The sequence below is a fragment of the Pelecanus crispus genome, chromosome 5 (assembly GCF_030463565.1).
Source record: "Pelecanus crispus isolate bPelCri1 chromosome 5, bPelCri1.pri, whole genome shotgun sequence".
Classification (NCBI taxonomy): Eukaryota; Metazoa; Chordata; class Aves; order Pelecaniformes; family Pelecanidae; genus Pelecanus; species Pelecanus crispus.
The window spans coordinates 81,384,624-81,404,279 of record NC_134647.1 but is presented as its reverse complement, the minus strand read 5'-3'; the positions used below and the strand labels follow the sequence as shown (position 1 = coordinate 81,404,279).

The following is a 19,656-nucleotide window of genomic DNA, read 5'->3' as shown; positions in this document are numbered from 1 at the left end:
CTTTGTAAGAAACTTCCTCAGCAAGGTAGAGAAAGTGGACAGAATCCATGAAAATAACAAATTACTACTTTGTCTTGTTAAGGACCCTATACAGTTTTAATACCGCAACCTGTGACAGAGCCTGAAGAGGGTTTTTCTGATCCTTATTCTGGCTTTGAATTACCAGTAACAAAGATGAGGATTACTAAAGACTAAATACTCCTGATGCAACTCATTGGTTTCAGTAGGAGTTCTTCCAGAAGCTGGGTATTCTTAACTATTGAATTTTTACCAAATTTCCTGTTTCAAATGAGAGAGAAGGTCCATGTAACCTTGCTAAGGTTGTTATTTTGGGGGGGGGGGGAGGGGAAGAAAACAGCTGAAGACTTCAAAGATTAGTGCTTTAAAGAAAAGCTTTCAAAATTTGGAGTAAGGTCATATATTTTACGCAGACAATACTAGACTGGCAGGACATTTTAACGACTGCCTTGAAGGTACTTGAAGTCCCACCTATGATGTAAATTGTATTTTTTTTTTCCTTAACACCATCCCCTTTCTGCCCCCTGCTGCCGCCCGGTTGGTGTTGGAGCGTTCTTAATAAGCATAATGCTTCCATAACTTTATATTTTATTTTGCTGAATGTGCATTTAATTAAAAATCAGATTTAATTTCAATAGCTTCTTATGATTTCAGCTAAAAGGGTGGCTTTATGAGATGGGAATAAAATGGGTGTGACACTTCTAATGAAATGAAATTTCTCTACCAGAAATTTATGTTGGTTCACTGCAGAGCATGTGCCAAACCTGTCTTGATTTACCCGAAAATGCTCTATCGGAAATAGGACTCCCAACTGCAGAATGTGTCCTATCCCAAATGACTGCCTTGAAATCACTTATTTTGAAGTAATATTAATTCAAATTCTTGATAAATTACTCACTGTAATATAACATGCTGGTTTAAAACTTTTACAGTCTTTTCATTAATAGATGATAGTGAAGATTAGAGCTAGTATTTTTTGTGTAGACTTCTTAATCATAGCCTTTAAAGTAGAAGCTGAGCAATAAACATCTAATGAATAGCTTATGGCAAGTTTATTCTCAGAAGCTATGTTACTGTGTTGGCACAGATCAACATAACAATTTATCACTGAATTCTCAAAATTTAAGAACTGTAGCTATTACTTATGCTAGTCATTCTCGATGTACATTACGTATGAGTAGTTTCTAGCATTTTAGGATACTTGCAACCTAAATCAGTATATATTATTCATAATGAATACGTTCCCTTCTAGAAGAGGATGTATTAGGGAATTAAACCATTCTTTAATATTTTTTAGCTTATAATAGTCTTTGTCTTTTAAAAGACATAAAAGAAATCATTGTCATGGGTGGCTATTAGAGGAATTCCTTAAGGTAGTCATATTTGAGGAAGTCATCTGCAATATATGTTGAGCTGTGTTCTGTAGAGACAGACCACTTGGCTTTCTTCCCAAAGTGAGGTCTTCAAATTAATCTATGGAAATAATGAAAGAAAGTATAATAGTTTGGTGGTGCCCATAATCATCAGTGTTATGCAAAGCTGCAAGCTTAACTCTACTCTGCGTGTTGTGCGGCTGTGCCACAAGCGTGTACTCAGTGTGGGCTGAATTCACTTCTGTGTACTTACTCATAGCTCTATTTCTTTCTCCATCAACATAGTACCTATATAGATTTCTACAAAAATACAGCGGCGTTATATTCTGATTTGCAGCCATTAATGATAATGGATTTATACCTACTTTATTTTTAATGAAAGAAATGTGGCCATTTATGTAAAACACTAAATACATAATTCATAGGTTCGCCATTACTATACAAATAGCATCTTAATGTGAAATCCAAAGTTCATAGTACTCTGAAAAGTGATGTATTATGTACCCACATCCTCCATTGGGGAACTTGAGTCTTGCCCTTTCAACATCTGGAGAGATCAAACAATAACTCATCTGGCAAGAATGACAATGTATGTAGCAGAATAAGCATGGGATGGGGACACGCAAGATCACAGATGCCCGACTAATTCTCCTCACCAGTGAGCGCTCGCCCTGGTCAGATGGCCAGTGTGTTGGAGAGATTGGAGGTCTCAGGATCCCTTCCTTGCATGTCCACGGTGGTTTATTTTTGTTTAGCTGAGTGCATACATTAAGTGTTAGTTGCAACACTCCCTCTAGAACTTTCTTCTCAGTAATTTTGCACTTATTGGCTGACCTAGCTGAATTTATTTGTTAAATTTACTAAATGTCTGACTAGCCATAAGCTGCAGAAAACCAACCAGGGAACTGAAATGGATAGGAAGAACACACCCTCACTAATTTTCCTTTCTGACAGCTTAACAGACCCAAAAGCATTTATGTTACTTTCCCATTTAGGCAGTTAACTTCTGAGTGGTTCTTAAACACCGGGGACCTCTAGCTGGAACAGCCACCTTGGTCAGCAATCCAAGATTTAGGCAGATAGTATATTATTTAGGTAGTGGGAATATAAGCAATTTTTATATTGTATATGTGATTTAGTATGTTCTGTGCCAGTTTTATTTCAGATTTAATTCTGGGACATGCTGCGCTATGTAGTCCTTTTGGATTTCTGCAACTGTTGCGCTTGGAGCCATGCTCCTGCTGCAGAATTCCAACAGGAGCAAACATATGGGGATTCTTCCGTCCTTGGCTTGCCCCACCATTTGTTCCACGTTTTAAACCAACTGGTGCTGTACCCAGTGGAGTACATCTGTTACAGTTTATTACTAGAAATTTGCAATTCATTTCCGTTTGCTAAAATAATTATAATATTCATGGCCAAGAGTACAGCGTTAAGCAATTACAAAAGACAGTAGGCAAAATTGTGCGTACGTGTATGCGTGGTTGAGGACCTACTGCCCGGTTTGGGCGATTTGGTCACTCAATAGCCTACCACCAATGAGTCAGATGTGCTCTGACAGTTGAGTCTGATCATCTTGAGAAATTAAAGTAGCAACTGAGATGCTGTAAGTGACATCCCTTATGTGAATGTCCCTGCTCTGTTTTAATTAAGAATGAAATAAATTAGCATAAACCACCACTGAATGCATTTGGTTGCCACATCTTGCCTGAGGTACTCAGCTGGGGAACACCCAGAAATGGAGCAGAGTCTTTACTGTTGGAATTGCAGAGACACATCTGATTACACCCTCTAACTCTTCCTGAATGTTTTTGAATGTTGTAACCCACTTTTTTGGTCTCTTTGTGCTTCAGGCAAGCTGGGAATTACTGTATTGGGCGATGTTGTTATTTGCAGGTAGAATTTTCAAGTAGCTGAGGTGTCCGTTTTGTGGGAAAGATGGATTACGGATCAGTCCAGAGTAAGCATTAAATAATTGATTAGAATGTGGCACCTTTGCATTTAAAATTAAAAAAAAAGTCCCCATAAACATCAACACAATAAAATCTTAATACAACAGATTACTTTTTCATCATTATCACCCACTCAAGTGGACTTTTAAAATAAGGAAGCATCCTGATATAATATTCATAACCCCATCGTACTCATCATGTTCAGTCTCCATTTCTGTAAGTCAGTCTCGCATATCTTTGACATACAGTAACGGCATAAGCACACCCTATTCACCACAGTGGAGAAGTGTAGTGCTAGAGTCAAGGTTTTTTTAAAGGAAAACTCACAAAACCAGTTCCAGGAGTTACAACCAACAATATGTCTGGTTTGGTTCTCCATCACAGACCTGAGTCTGGATCTGTCGCTTGCACGCTGTTCACACTCACCCCTTGAATTAAATGAAGTCGGTTTTGCTACGGAAACCTGTTGTTTGCCTGATTTGAAAAAGAGCTTGGGTTCCAAAAAGCTGATTTAATTTTTTGACTTCCACTAGTATAATGAAAGACATTACAAACTTCCTTCTGCCTGTGTTGTCAGACCACCGCTGTCACTTAAAAGTACATCTGTGTTCCCAACATTTGTTTGTGTCCTTGCAAATAAAAGCATCGTAAGAGAAATGAAGTTAACTCATCAGCTTGCTAGGCGTAGAAGCAAGTTCCTGTGAAGGGGAAGCTGGAATTTGTACTGAAATGATGGATCGTTCAGAAATAACCCAGATCCTTTAAAATATTTTTGCTTGTTTTGCTTTACAACTGTTATTTGGAGTGATATAATGAAGCAAATTATGTGTTTCTATATGCCGTACATAACAAACATCCGGGAATGGAAACCATTATCATGGCCACTAAATATAGTTTTGTTTTCTAGCAGTCCTAGAAATGTCTTTAAATATCAAAATCTGAGTGGTGTGGACAATACAAATCTTAAACAAATTCGTAGGAGGCTGCGCTGTAATATCGAGTAATTGTGTTTTGGTTTTGCGTACCGCTGTAAATAAGTGTGAGGTGGGATTTAAGAGGCTTTGAACTTTTTTGGAAATTTTATCTATATTTTATTATTTTCTGTTCTCTTTCTACAGAACATTCTGGCTTTAAATCCCCGAAAACAGACGCATGCAGCTCTTCATTCAACTGCAGCAAAGAAACAAGTCAAGACGCAATGGAAAAGGAATTCTGACAAAAACTGTTCAGTAAGTGCATGTTGTTATTCTGTCTGGAACGTGCAGTAAATCATTGAGGCTGAAATCCCAGTTGTGCGAGAAATTCAAATTTGAGTTTTCTGTGTTGTTCAGTAGCCAAATTTGGCTCCTAGTTCTGTTCCTGTAGATACGGAGTTACTTTGTGATCAGCTAGTTGCTTTTTGGAAGGGAGTACATGGCCATACTTTCTTCTTTTTTGGTGATTTGGTTAAGTCTTTGATGCAACTTTTTTCCCTTTTGTTACGGAGTCTGATCCGCCTCAAGGATCAAGCGGTATCCGAGCTGGCTCACCACTTCCCGAGGCTTGCGGAGCCGCTCGCGCTCCCTGGGTCGCCAGCGTTGGCCGCTTCTTCTGCAGCCTGCGGGGCTGCTGCCCACGTGCTCCTTCTCGTTCTGTTTTCCAAGAGCAACACTGGGTCCAGCAGCACTTCACTCTCCTTTCTGAGACCTTAAAAGGTAATTTTATTTCAGTACAGAAATCGAGGAACTCATCATATATGCCTATTTTATATACATATGTCTGTCTATATAGTGCTACCTATATGTGTACTATATATACATGACCATATGCATATACGTTATATATAAATACATAAAGCTTAGATTAAAGCACGGCTCTGGATTTTAAATTTTGTGCATTGTATTTTTCAGGAAGTAGGTGGCTTTAGAATAAATATCTTTTCATTATAAAGTGTCTGTATTCTTCAGTATTTCTGCCATTAGATATAATTTTCTAAGTATTTAGTATTAGTCTCAGTGTGATATTTGACTAATCCTATCAGACTTTGTTGTCTCTTTGATCTCTCATCTGATTAGATGGTTTGTGGTGTTTTTGCTGTCTTCCTACAGATTCTCTTAGATAATCTTCTAAATTCAGAAGCCTTTTAGGTAGAGTATTACTGCTTCACCTGCAAACTATTTCCCTTATGGGTACAATGTTATGGTGCTTTTTCACAGTGTTACCAAAATATCTAAGTAGGAAAATTCAGGTTTGATAGTTGATATTTGTTTATTATTAAAAAAACCCCAACGAAACACAAATCAACCCCCCCAGTTTTTGGTGGAATTTTGAGTTCCACAGTTGCTCAAAATTATGAAATCCAGTATGACCAACAAATATTTGCTGGGAGGAGCAACCCAGGGTATCCTTAGCATTTCAGCCATACTCTAGTATAGTTTTCTGGTTTGTAGCATTGATTGTAAGAATCTCTCTCTTACTATAGCTAATATTCCTATTTTCTTATTTTAGTTATTGGCTTAGATGATGATATAATAACTGGAAACTAATGTACAGGAAAACCTTCTGCTTGGGAACGGGGATGATTACTTTGGGATGTCTGACGCCGTTGTTGCCCACAGCTGTCTGTCCCTGCTGCACAGATAGTTGAGCTGCTCCGCCAGCGGCTCCTGTGCAGCTGCAGTTCACATCGTTATGTTTTCCAGTGACCTGTAATCAATACCGGGCTGTAAACTCCTCTGTTTTCAGAAACTTTGTTAGGAAGCTCGGGTATCCGTTCAGCAGGGCAGCTAAGTATCTGTGTAGTAACACGATTAGCTGGTCCAATGTAAATTATCCTAGTTACTTAAACTTCAAACTATAGCATATGCATATATATCTTCCTAAAGGGGGTTGACACATTTTCTAAAGCTTCTAGGCTTTAAGATCACTCTTGGTTATCTCCGAGCTTTCCCCCGTATCAGCCTTGTTTGATTTTTGTATTCAGTTTATTCATAAAATGTTTGAAGGTTTTGCTGTTAACTGTGAAAGTGCATAGCTTTCTAGAAATCGTCTCTCTTCCCGCATTCCTGCTCTTAGCTGTGTGTGCGTACCTTGCGGTGTCTCAAACGTTCCTGGATCCCCAAGGCCTGAGCTTCTTGGGCTGTGCAGACAGCACTGATTTTGGGTTCATCGCTAGCTTGCGTGCCTTGGCTGGATTTTCATTTGAAAGAAATTTTGAATGTTGTCAAATATCGCAGGATGATGTTTTTGGCACAGGTTTACAATCTAATAAACAACTTGGCCTTATACTTCTGCGTTACTGCATGGAGATCTGTGCAGTTACTAGGAGCTTGCACTGACGGAGATCTACTCATGTGTTGCAACTTACAGGGTTGAAGGTTAGAGATAAGCAAACAGGTATATCTGTACATGCACACACCTTCATCACAGACAGTTCTTATACTGTATATTATGAATTATTTGGTAGAAATGTCACATTATTTACTTTGCAAGTCATGATAAGAAACGTAAAATGCTTGAAAAAACTGCAAAAGGGTGGTCCTTATTTTTAGGCCAGTAATGGTCCTAGTTTTTAGGACTGTCAAACTTTCCCTTACTCAGAAATACGTCGCTTACTTTTGCTGTGCAAGATTTACCACACAGCTTACTATTCTGGCAGAAAAAGCCCTACAAGACTAAAAAAAAAATCAAACCTAAACATTTGTCTGGTATCCCATCACCTAAAAGGCATTAGGCAAAAACGAGAGACTTTTACATTCTCCGGGTCATTGTTGTTGAGTAGTTTTAATAAACAAAGAAAACAAAATGATAGAATCCTTTCCTAACCTTCTTAAAATAAGAAAGCTACTGTGGGAAAAGATGCATTGAGCACAATTTTCTGTTACGATCTAAAAAGCAGTTGGCAGTAACGTTTAGGCCAGTGCATGAACAGGGCAAGCTCTATTTGAAGTCCAGAGGAAGTATACTGGTTTGCATTTCCTTAAAATCTGAATTTGGCTTTTTGCTTTGGCTTCTTTTAAAGCTGTACCGATGCTGCCTTTGCAGAATTACTGTTGGAGGGAAGGTGGGAGTATGAAAATACAAAACTAATTAAATTAACAGCCCTCAAAACTCCGAACAAAAGCTGCATCTGCTGAGGCATGCACACAGTGACTTTGTAATGTCTAATACACTTCCAGATGGCAGACTTCCATATTTCCTCAGAATAATTACACAAGTGAAATTTTAACTCCTAGCCTGCTCTGAGACACTTTGGGTTGCCCATTAAATGAGTTCTGAAGTGGAAGCTGAGTGTCAATATCTTTTCTCAACATCGGAAAAGCATTCTCCTAAAGGAAGGTTTAGTTACGCTCTCAATGAGCGCTATTGTTTATTTACTGTGTTAGCAACCACATTTTGCCACAAAAACGATTTATAGCTGTAGGTGCAAGATCAGTCAGCTTTCCTTGAGAAATTTTAACTGGGAGGTTTAGATCAGAGTAGGTAAAGGCTTTGTTGCCGAGTCACCCTCGGTAACGGTGCTAAACCTAAGCGTTAACATTCGGGTTTATACTGAGTCATGCTGCAAGGTGCTATTAACAGATGTCTGGGGAAACAAAGGGCTCTGTTGGTCAGAAGAAATTAAAAGCCGAAGAGTTTTGAGATGGCTATACTAATAGTAAATCTTGGAGAAGGAAGCAAAAGTTAGATCACATTAGGTCATCAATTTACAGAGAAGACTGAAGCAAAGAAATGAACTGTGGATGCTGTGAGGACTTGCTTTGGTTTCAGGCTTTTCCTAGGTAGTTCAGGATTGTTTAGACAGCTGATTTATGTTTTTATTTATGGTTTCCAACTCTCTACAATTCCATTTCTGTATGTATTTTATGCTGGCTGACATTTAAATCGCGAACTAGATGGGCGCGCGTTGCGTGCGTTTGCGCTACGCCCAGCACGCTGGATTCCTTGCTTTATGAGTAGGGTTTGTAAGCATTATGGGACAAGTTCTGCTTTTACCTTGTACACGTGGGGGTTTGTTGTTTTAATGAAATTCACCTCTGCAATTTTTATAAATTAATTTGTCACTGGAGAATTCAGTGGAATATTGTAGTCCAGCCTTTTTTTGTAATGAAACCTTAGAGGTACCTACTAAGGATAGGTGAGAAGATGACAGAAGCCCACCTATGTATTCAGACTTTCTTCAGTTTCTGCTTTTAGAAATAATGGTAATAATTGCTCCAGATGGAAGAGTTGAAAGTATTTCGACGAGACAAGAAAGGTGAAGAGGAAATGGGGTTTAAATTGGTTTGTAGTTAATTGCCATAGCCAGTAACGGTATTGATTTTCTGGCAGTAGTAGCATTGTTCTTTGTTCTTAGGTTTGCTAAGCCCGATCAGCATTGTGCAACAAGAGTCTCTCTCCCTTGAACAAAATCATTTTCAAGCTCAGCTGCTTTTTGCAGGGGCATCACTTTTGGGCAAGACTCTTTAGCTGTTCTATAGTTCTTTCCAGCCATTAGAGAGAACCAAATTCTTCACCTTGTCTTTTTCTGTGCAGCGTTAAGGTGCAACTACCAGATTGCTCCGCGCTAATGGTGGAGAGCGAGATCTGCAATTCACTGCAAGATGTAACAGATCGCGTTGCTCTTTAAATTCAGAGGACAAGGTTGCTCCCTTAAAACAGCAGTAATAAAAGTTTGCTAAAACCTCAAACTGCTTTTTAGTTTGATAGTATTTCTGTGGCTGTCACTGCTATATACGAACATCTGTGAAAAGGAATTCTTATTTAAAAAAAGGGTGGTAAGGACCCCTTAGTGTACAAATGTCCAAGCTTGCATAGAAAAACTTGTAAATAAGGTGATTCTTTCTCAGCTGTCATCAGTCTGTGACTCTAAGTATTGCCATCCAATGAGATGGAAAAACGCCACGTGATTTTTGCGCTCAATCATGTATCACAGTTACAGAATAATCAAGTTAGCAGTTCACAAATAACTGATGGGTTGAAGCAGAAATAGTGCAAATTGCAAACAAGTAGATATGAAACCCAGCTCACCCAAGGCCTGAAATCAGGAACCTTACTGAATAAATGCTTTTTCAGTGAATAATTTGGCCATTGCTAGACATGTATTGATGAAAGATTATATATTTATAAATAAAAAATAATCCCAAATATTGTAAAATAGAGAACACTCATTAAAGGAAATCAACTCAATTATCTTTATAATCTAAATGTATAGTTTACCTTTGCAAATATTTATTTTTGTCTTCATTGCATATGAATATGCAAGTTTAGCTCTTTTCTGAATGAATATACAATGGCAGATGTCTCTCTAATCGCTGCTCTATTCAAACATTAATTGGTAGAACATATGTAGAATTCTACTAGTATGAATAGGTATAGGATAGCAGCAGTCTTTTTAATCACATCACTATTCAACCGCTAATTGGTGTGATGATTAAGGGACATTAGAGGGAGCACTTTGACATCTGATTCTTTGAACTGATGTCTGCTCAGGCTGCACTGTATTCATCATGGCCAGACTGATTTCTTAAATAAAACGCTCTGATTCCCAAATGTGGAAAATATTGCATTAGGATCTATTGAGGTGATTAGGGAATTTGAGAATGATTCTTTTATTTAACTAGTGATTGACTGTATATGCACAAACTATTCATATGAATAATACATGGGTTACTGAGTATCAGAAAGAGCTGAGAAGTAACATCAAGAGATTTTCTCTTTTCTCATAGTGTCAATAATTAAATATTAATACACATTTTAAAATGTACCAGTTTAATCATTTAGCAGTCAAATTCCTACTCATGCATTTTTTAGATTAACTAATTACTTTGCGTTTGCTCGTATCGATACCGTATGCTGCATTTATAACCATTTTAGTGGAATAAAATGGTTTACATGTTTGTATATGATATCACTTATACTTGCTCTAAGAAATGCATATTATAATCCTTGAATTTGCTGTTTTATTTTAGCTTCAATGTCTTAAGGTATTTTCATTGGAATATATCAGTAGCTCCTAGCTTGCTTGTGTGCTACAAATTAGTGCTTTTATACACATTTTCTGTGTATCAAATTGTAAGTACTGGCTGATGGCAAGTTAGGCCAAATCCTTTTTTAGTCCTCTGCAAAAGGTTCCTTCCCGCCTTGTGGCTCTCCTGGAGTGCTGTGCAAAACCACCTCTGACCTCTTAGCTTCCGCTGCTCGGAGTTCTTCAGGTTTGGTGTTCTTCAGATTTGCCGTTGGATGATTCCCCTTATAGAGCAGTGCTCACCAAAGATTTTTTTAGTTCCAGGTGTATTTCTGATCTTAACCATTTCAAAACCAAAGTGTCTCAGAGTTGCAAATGGTTTGGTTTTACACATAGATATATGACAAAATGCAAAAATGCTCGCCTGCTGCAAATGCTGAATTCTAGGTAGGTCTGATCAACTCATTTCCCTTCATTAAAGCTGAGCAGATCAGAGAGTAGAGAGATAGGACCAGAAATAATCTGCGCTGTAACTTTCATCTTCTGCTTAGCCTTATGTTCTTTTAGATGTGGATTTCTATATGTGCACTTTCCTGTGGTTATTGAAAGGAGATAAAGGTGCTGTCTTTTGTTGGTGTATTGGAAAACAGAATAAATAACAAGACGACTAGCTTCTCTTTTTTTTCAGCCCCTCTACTCTCACTTTTTCTTTCTTTTGTAAACCATTGCCTATACTGAAACCTATGCTGCTCTTTTGCTCTTTCCTATCCTAGACTTTCTTCTCGTATAGTGAAAAGCCCCATCTCCATTCCGTTTAGAAATCTATACACTCAAAAATGATCACGAGCCTTAGGTTGAGAAATTGTAAGTGCTTGAACATCGTTTCTGGGAGAAACCTGTGCCATTGTTAGCCTGTTAGTAATTGCTCACTTCAGATCTAGTTATGCTGTCTAAGTCCTGGAAGACATCTCGCTAGAAGTAAAAGGAGCCGAGAGACCAATTTTAGTGTGAAGGAAGTAGTATAGCTTGCTGAATGCCGTATTTTACGCACTGTCCAATATTAAGTTGCACTGAAGTGTTCATTCCAAGACCCTGCTTGTAGATTGTCTGAAACTTTGCCATAGGTTTGGACAAAAATTTCCTGAGTACCAGTCCATCAACTCTCTAATGCCTATTAAAAAATCAGTCACATGTGCATATCAAAAGATCACTTGATTTAAGTATGAATGAACAGGTCTGGCAGAAAAGCTTGTTTTTGATCTTTTAACCAATCCTGATAGCATTATATTTAAAAAAACACTACCATCCTCATGCTTTGAAGCAAGGATGCGTAACAGGCTAGGGATTGAAAAAGTATGTTGGTACAACAGAACTGTCCAGAAGCTTTGAAAACCTTATCTTGACCAGTTTCTGTTGCACTTTTATCACAATGTACAGTCCTCAGGTGGAGAGCAGTTAACTGCCTCATCACTTACTGCTCCTTTTCTTTCAATATTCAGTATTCTTCGCTTACTGTAGTGTCCTGGTTCCAGGAACTCTTAAATTTTTGGTGGTGCATCTCAGGAATGATTTGAGACTTTCATAGCAATTCCTTTGTTGTTTTATAAACTGGTACATTGTTTGAACATAGTGTTGAAAATAAACAGAGTATCCCATCCAGTACTGATATCAGAAATAAGTTGTAATTCATGTCTTTTTGTATTTTCCTTTAAAAAAATAAGTTGAAGATTTCTTGTTCATGTACCATGTGAAAGGAACGTTAACATTGCTAAATCAAGTAAACAAATTAAGAAGCATCCAAATGACTACCCGTATAGTTACCTTAAAGGATATGCGCTATTCAGGAAAGACAAACATAAAGGTAAAACATTTTACGTTAATAATGCAACAGATGGTAAAAAGATAGCAAGGGTAAAACTGAACCTTTATGGATCAAAATCACTTTAAGGAAGGGCAGTAAACTTGTTTCTAGTGTGCTGAGAATATGCTATCGAGTCTCCACACAGCAGGTTTAAATTTGGCTATGGCTGTAAATAGAAATCAATCTAATCATAGAATCATAAAAATGTGGGTTTGAGAGGGATAGTGAGAGAAAGTTCTGGATTGGGACAGAGTGAAGTATAGCTAGACATTTCTTGACAGATATTTGTATAACCCACTTCTAAAGGCATATGAGGTTGGAGACTTCTCATTCTTGTTAGTGTTTAATCAATGCAACAGCAAATTTTTCCTAAAATATAATAATATCATTTGTTGAAGATCAAATTGTCGTCTTGTCCTTCTCATCCTACTTGCAGAACAATTGGTGGTTGTGCCCTTTTTGGTACAAAATCTGTTATATTCGAAGATTCCTGTTAGATGTCCTTCCAGTTCTCTATTTTCCTTCAACTCTTCTTTGCTGGTCATGTCTTCTGAAACTGTTATTTTTTTGCTTTTCTTTGGATTTTCATTTTCTGCATCTTTCTCTAATTGTGATGATGAAAAATTACACATTTTTTCAGCTGGGACCTAGCTAGCACCGAGTAGAATGAAATAATTTCTTTGCCTCACACACTGAACTATCCCACAATGTGCTGTTCCTTCCGCAAGAGCGTTGGATTGTCTTGTATTCAGTTTACGGCCTAAATTCTGACCCTTCAATTTGGCTCGATTTTTAAATCCTTACCTTGCCTTTTAAAATGTTTAATATCTCCTCCTTCTCTGTTTCCTTTATTCCTCCAAATATGATGTCGGGAGAAACGGTTAGAGTACATCCTTTTTTTCCATCTATCCAAGTCACTGGGGTCCTGGGTGAATCATGAAGCATCTTGATTCAGGTCCTTTTTCAGTGATCGAAAACAAGCTAGGGGTTGTTTTTCAGTAAGTTGTGCACTTGTTTGGTATTTGTTTCATCTAGACTACATTTTTAATTGGCTTATGAAAATGTGCTGTGGCATACTTACTAAAAAAGTTTACTTGAGATTTGTCACATCTACCACTTGTTCATGAGACCATTCATCATCTTAAGGACAGAAACTATGATTGATTTAACTTTGGTTTTTACATGCTCATGTTGGCTTTCTTTATATCACATTATCATCTTTAATAAAAGTACTCCATTTTCTCTGCTGGGGGCTATAATTGCTATTTTCACTCCCTTTTTTGTAAAGGGAAACGTTATGTTTATTTCTTCTGGCCTTTTGGAACCCCAAGCCCTCAGTCTTTGGGTGCAATTGATAGCAGTCCATGGATTGCTTCAGTTAGTTCTGTGGTGACTCAGTGATATATGCACTGCATCAATCTGATTAAAAAAAAAAAAAATCCCAAACCTCTCTTTTCCGTACTCAAGCCTGCAATCCCATGTTCTGGCTAAAATAATACTTTTAGTAATAGTTCTGGCTATCCCATGCCATCTTCATAAAGAGAGCAGGGAAGGCTGTGAATAATTCAGTTCACTCTGCATCATTTGCTATTTGCTCTCCTTTCCTGTACATAACCTGTACTTCTCTTTATTTTCTTCTTACTTCTCATGTACATAGAACCTTTTTCTTATTATTTTTTCTCTTTTCTTGCTAATTGAAGTTTGCTTGGTGCCTTAGCTTTCTGATTTTGTTACTACAATGCTTGTGCTGTTCATTTATACTTAGAAATTTATATACTTAGGTATGTGTCATAGTTTCCCTGCTTTTATGATTTTGATTTCCAGGCCATGGGGGAGACATGGTATGATCATAAAGGTCTGTTAAGTGAATTTTTTTTTTTTTTTTTGCTTTGCTCAGAAATAGTTTCCCTTTGTGCATTTCTGTCAGGGTTTGCCCTCTTTCCTGCTTTCCTTTACTGATCAGCATATCTTTTGGGAGACGTACCAAACTGATCCCTGAGTCTATTGAAATTATATTTTCTGAAGTTCACCGTCCTCGTTCTGTTACCCTCACAACTTTCTATACTTGGAATTGATTGTAATGCTATTAGAGAGGTAAGTCATTGTAAGGCACTTTGACTTTCTATATACAGCCTGGAAAACCACAGATCCTAATGATGGTAGGGTGCAGGTATTCTTTGATGTGATAACTGACAAACTTTGTTAGTAAAAGTCATTAAATCAGAAACACGAACATAAAATTTTAAAAAGTATCAAGTCTTACTAATTCAGGCATCAAGCTGAATGGACTTTAGCCTTAAATTTAGCAAAATGGGGGAAGTCATAGAATAGATAATCACAGAATATAATGTTCATTATTTTTTGTTAGTTAATTTAATATAAATTCTACAGAAGAATTACCAAAATTTATTTTATTATTTTATAAAACAAACTCAGAAGTTAAGAAAACTATTTAGACCTCTGAACTGGACTAAACAGCTCAAAGACATGAATTTTGAGGAGATTGTTTTTAATTCAAATACACAGAAGTTATTTGGAATTTGCATCCCAACTTGCAAAGAAGAGTTTCAGACTTCAGAAAGAATATTAAGACTATGAGGATAACCCATAAGGAATTGAAAAAAATGGGATTGATGGGCAAAGCAGGAAGTACAGAGGGAAAAGTGAGAACTTTCAAAAGTCAAGTTGAGTCACACCTGGCGAAAGAAATTAAAACAAATAGTAAAAGGTTATTCAGCTATATAAAACAAATAGTAAAAGGTTCTTAAGCTATCTAAATTAAAAGAAATAAAAGAACAAGGAAGGCCAGTGTGAAGATAGGCTTAAACATCCTAGGTATTGTCTAAAATCTTTGTAAATCGTTGTCCTAGTTTCAGTAAAATGAGAGTAAAACAAGAGGTGGCTAATGGGCAGACAAGTGCAGAAATGGGAATTACCCCAGACAGGCCAGAAGGAAAACTTGGAGGGTTTCATCTCTGAAGTCAAAGGGACAGAAAAATGTCCATGAAAGTATCACAGAAAAATTGACGTGTGAAAGTAGAGGCCTAAGAGTAAAGGAAGCTGTATATTACGGTGCCTGATTAAAGAATAGCCCATGCAGCTTCTGTATGTTAGAAGATGGACGATTGATGGGCAACTGTAACTCTGTTAGTCTCCTATCAGCAGCATGCAAAACTTTGAAAACAAGTTTTGAAGCAAAGATTTATTAAACGCGTTAAGGTAAATGTAAGATGCAATAAGACATATTGGGCTTTATTGTTAGGGATAACCATGACACCATCATGACACCCTGACAAGGATTGGTGTATTTCTTTTTTTCTTTTTTGGCCAATTAATAATGAAGTATCATCTGCTTAGATTAGAATAGTAAAATGAATAAAGGACTGACTAGAAAGGAAATGAGAGTGAGTAGTGCTTAAAAAAGAGCTTCCGGGCTTCGAGCAGAGCTTGTTGAAGGATCAGTCTTCAGATTCATACCATTTAATATTTTCATTAATGAGCTTGACACAAATATTAGGAGCATGTTACAAGAAAGTCGACAGGCACTGTCAATACAGAAGGAACTAGAACATCATAAAGAAATGTGTGACACTGAAGTTTAGAATAAAAAAAAAAGATAAGAATAAATTTAATAGTGCAATTAGGAGGCTGTACAGCCAAGGGCTGAGGAGGAGAATGACTAGGATCTTAACGGTTGGAATTGAGCGAGAAGACGGATTAGAAAAAAGCTGATCAGAGGGTGATGGTTCCATCAGCTGGATGAGAAGATCTGAATGTGAAAGCAAGAGAGTAAGTCTGATCATCCATGTTGTCACATCCAGTCTCCTACAGACTTCAATGTCTTGGGCCACGGTGTCTGACGTAGCATGCTCAGTTATTCGATAGACTTTCTGTGCCGACTGATACCTGTTAAAAGGGATTATTTGTAGGATGTAGACTAAATTGCTTTTAAATCACTTCAGATACTGTAGCGATGAGTGCCATTGAAATGTTATGGGGAAGAAGAGTTGTGCCTTCAAGTAAGGTTTTGAATAGTGTGCTGTAAATAAGGCTCCACCCTAAGCACAGATGTTGAAGGGCTATTGATTAGGTGAGCGCTCTCTCTTCTGTCTTCTGAGTCAGGCAGCACTTCTGGGTAAAATAGCATACGATCATATCATTAAAACTGATGTTTCGCTGCATATATGTGAAGGGGCCAAATCAAGTCTCGAAACAGCAAATGCCTCTTTAGGCGTTTTTGAATGTAAGTGCTTGCCTTTGCAATGCCTGTGTGTGTTTTATGGTGGCCTGTATCATCTATGAGTTCTGCTGTGTTCTCCAGCCAACTCTATGTACCCTTACTTTGGCCTTTAATTTGTACAAACATTACTGTGGGAGTGAGGTTCATAAACTGGGATTATGTACCTGAATATTAGTTTCTGTCCTTTGTTTACCTGCATGGATTATTTGCAGTTTCTCTTTACTACGTAACAATTCGTAGCTGACAGATGCAGACTGGTGCTGTTAAATATCTTTTTAAGGTACGTGCTCTGATGCACGTTCTTTTCGCTTGCTACTGATGCTCTGCTATGCAGACATCAAATTGCTTTGAGGCTGATGTAGCTATATACAAAATTCCCAGGTAATAACGCTGATTTTGATGCCCTTCAGAAAGATACATATTAACTGAATATTTTCTCTGTTCTGTAGGGCTTCGTCACAGGTTGGTCCTTAGCTAAATTATGTAGTTATCTTTTGCTTTAGCATTTCTATTTCTTGACTGCTCTTACAGGACTCCTAATATCCTTAAAGTTTTAGTCCCTTGGATAAGCATTATTTCCGTCCCAAAATGAAAAAGACTTTTCTTTCTTAGAAGTTACCATTGGCTGTTGGAAGGAGTCTTTCATTACTGTGGAATAAAAAAGGATTTTCAGGGCAACTGGCTTAGTATCTGTCCTCTAAACTCAGTCTAGCTAATGCTGAATCATCAATACTTTGTAATGTATGGACCTAATGAGCATTTGTTTCTAACTTCTGAAGATTGAGCTCACCAAACTTTTGTTTTAAAAGAAAAGGCGGGGGAGGGAGCTTTGCTTTCACTTCTGTCGCATCTGAAGTCATTAGAAATAATAGATACTGAAAATATTTTAAGGTTGGGTCTATAAGCTTTAGGAACAAACTTCACTTCCTTTATAATCCCACCACGTTTTTGACAATGCTTGGACCATTCTTCCTACCCTATACAATCTGGAGGCTACTACTATCTTTTCCTTGGTGTCAAGCTTTCAAAAGCAACTTTGCAAGAGTGTAAGAAGTCAATGAATCTCAGCCAGTAGTGCATACACAGTCACTATTTAAGAGTTGGGTGAATTTAGCACTAATTTTGATTGCATAAGAAATATTTCTTAAGAAAGATTGTAATAGTCGTAGCATTAGTGAACAGTAGTAACGTATAAGCTACGCGCGTAGAGTGCATGCGAGAGAAAGGGGGAGCACGTATCAGACTATGCGGCCGTTTCTCATGCGGGTAGAGTGGTCCTGTTGTTGGTGCTTTCTCTGGAGTTTTTCTTTCTCATTTATATTTTTCTCTGCATTTATTTGCTAGCGAACGGCCAAACAATGCGAGAAGGATCTTGCATATATTTGTAGCAATAAGTCTGAAAAGCTCTGATGCCACCAGGGCTCTAGAAAAGCTGTGGAGAGGTACAGGCCGTTGCTAGGCAACACCACATGGCCACAGATAGTATTTTTCTTTTAATTTATTTATTCTTCAGTTTGAGTGTGTCCTGCTTGGAGCCATTTGGGTAATAGTTAAGCAAGCACATAGAAATCAGAGGGCTGCAGGAGTGGAATAAAGGAATGCAATATAAAAAAAATAAGAAAGGAAAAGCCATGACACATAATGAAACAGACCAAGAGACATGAAATAATTAGTCAGGACTAGGGGAAAAGAGTAAACAAGCATGGGGAAGCAGAACAGGAGAGGAAAAAACCCTTGTGATGAAGAAAAGAAAAGGAAAGATAGGGCACTATTGAAGAAAAATTAAAAATTGAAAGCTCAAACAGTGTATACACAAGGGAAACAGGGAAACGGCTGCATAAGAATAAAAAATAAAAATGGCTTTGAGAAGAAAACGGAGAAATTTGGTAATCATGTTAAAAGAATAATGATTTTTGTTTCCTTTTGCTTTGCAGCCACCCTGCTCTTTCCTATGGCTCGGTTTGCACATATGGAACAGTAGCAGTGACACTCAGGAGCCGGGGACTGATTAATAAGTCCAATATGTTTTCCAGAGAGGAAAACTAATTTAAAGTAAGAGTTTCAGTGTTATTTAGAAAATATTCAGCGTGTATGTTTGACAATAGCATTTTCAAAACTAGGTTATTGCATTTTATTGTAAAATGTGGATAATTATCCTAAAGGTACTAGGTTAAGCTCTGGCTGCAGGGAGGGAGTGGGTTGTTCATACTCTCCAAGTTCAACGCATCAAGCAGGGGCGAGTCTGTTCTGCGCAGCGTTCTGGGACCTAATGCCCTAGACTTGCAGTAGTTGGAGCCACTTCTAGATTTGCGAGTAGCGTAGCCATGTGAGGAAAATGCTGTGACAGAGTCAGCCCTGCTGAGACCCAATTTACTAGCTCAGGAACTGTGCTACCTAGCCCAGATGTCTTGAGGAGCACTGTTGGTGGGACCTGAACTAGACTCCTCCAAAGAGTGCTAAGCTAGCTCGTACCCAGGAGCCTTGCGTTGCACTTCTGGTGAATCTTGGCTCCGTATGTCCCTGCTTGCTTGGGAATTGCTGGGAAGGTGCTTGCCTAGGGCTTTGGGGCATGCTTGTATTGCTCACCTCAGCTTGAACACAGCAATTTTTAAGAGACTGACAAGAAGGGGAATACAGCAGCCTGAGCTGTCTGAAGGTTTTGGGAGAAGAAAGCTATTCAGGTTGAGACATGAAAGCTTCCGAAGGAGTAGAAACCTTACAAAGAAGACAGTAAATGGGATGCAGAACTAGAAGAGTGCATAGTGCCATGCTGAGGTATTGGGTTGTTAGATGCTCTTCTCTCTAGGGTGGGAAATGGAACCGAGACCTGAGGCTGTGTGTTTATCCTGGATGTTGTTTTCAAGCTGCATGTGAATAAACAGCGTTACAGCAGCATTCTCCTAATGCTCTTTCTAATGTTCGCTGCGAAGAGAACTTTTGAATGCCCTGCTGACAAATGTAGCTACACATAAACCCTGTTCAGTTCTGTGTATAGGAAAGTTCTCGTTCGTGTCATTTCTTACCGAAAAGAAACTGATAGCGTTTATTCCCTTAAATTTGTATTGGGAGATTCTCAAGCTTATTAAACATGCATGCTGTCTTATTCAAAGAAAATTACACTTATTTGAGCAGTTTTCCCTCACTTTTGATTATGTCTGTGTGTCTGTAAATAGATGACACAACAGATGGTGATAACTTCATAGGATCTGCAACCATTGTAATAGCCCCGTACCTCTGATTTTCTGAACATTTTTTGAGAGGGGAAA

At 38.0% G+C, this 19,656-nt stretch overlaps 1 protein-coding gene across 1 annotated transcript in view; it reads left to right on the top strand.

Annotated features, from left to right (window-relative positions):
• Nucleotides 1-3,271: 3,271 nt before the first annotated feature.
• The window catches only part of DPYD (dihydropyrimidine dehydrogenase), a 351,478-nt gene continuing 335,093 nt past the window's right edge, over nt 3,272-19,656 (top strand). The window contains exons 1-3 of the mRNA XM_075710934.1: nt 3,272-3,287; nt 3,728-3,786; nt 4,462-4,572. Of these exons, the coding sequence (XP_075567049.1) occupies nt 3,272-3,287; nt 3,728-3,786; nt 4,462-4,572 (186 nt within the window). The remainder of the gene's footprint in view (nt 3,288-3,727; nt 3,787-4,461; nt 4,573-19,656) is intronic.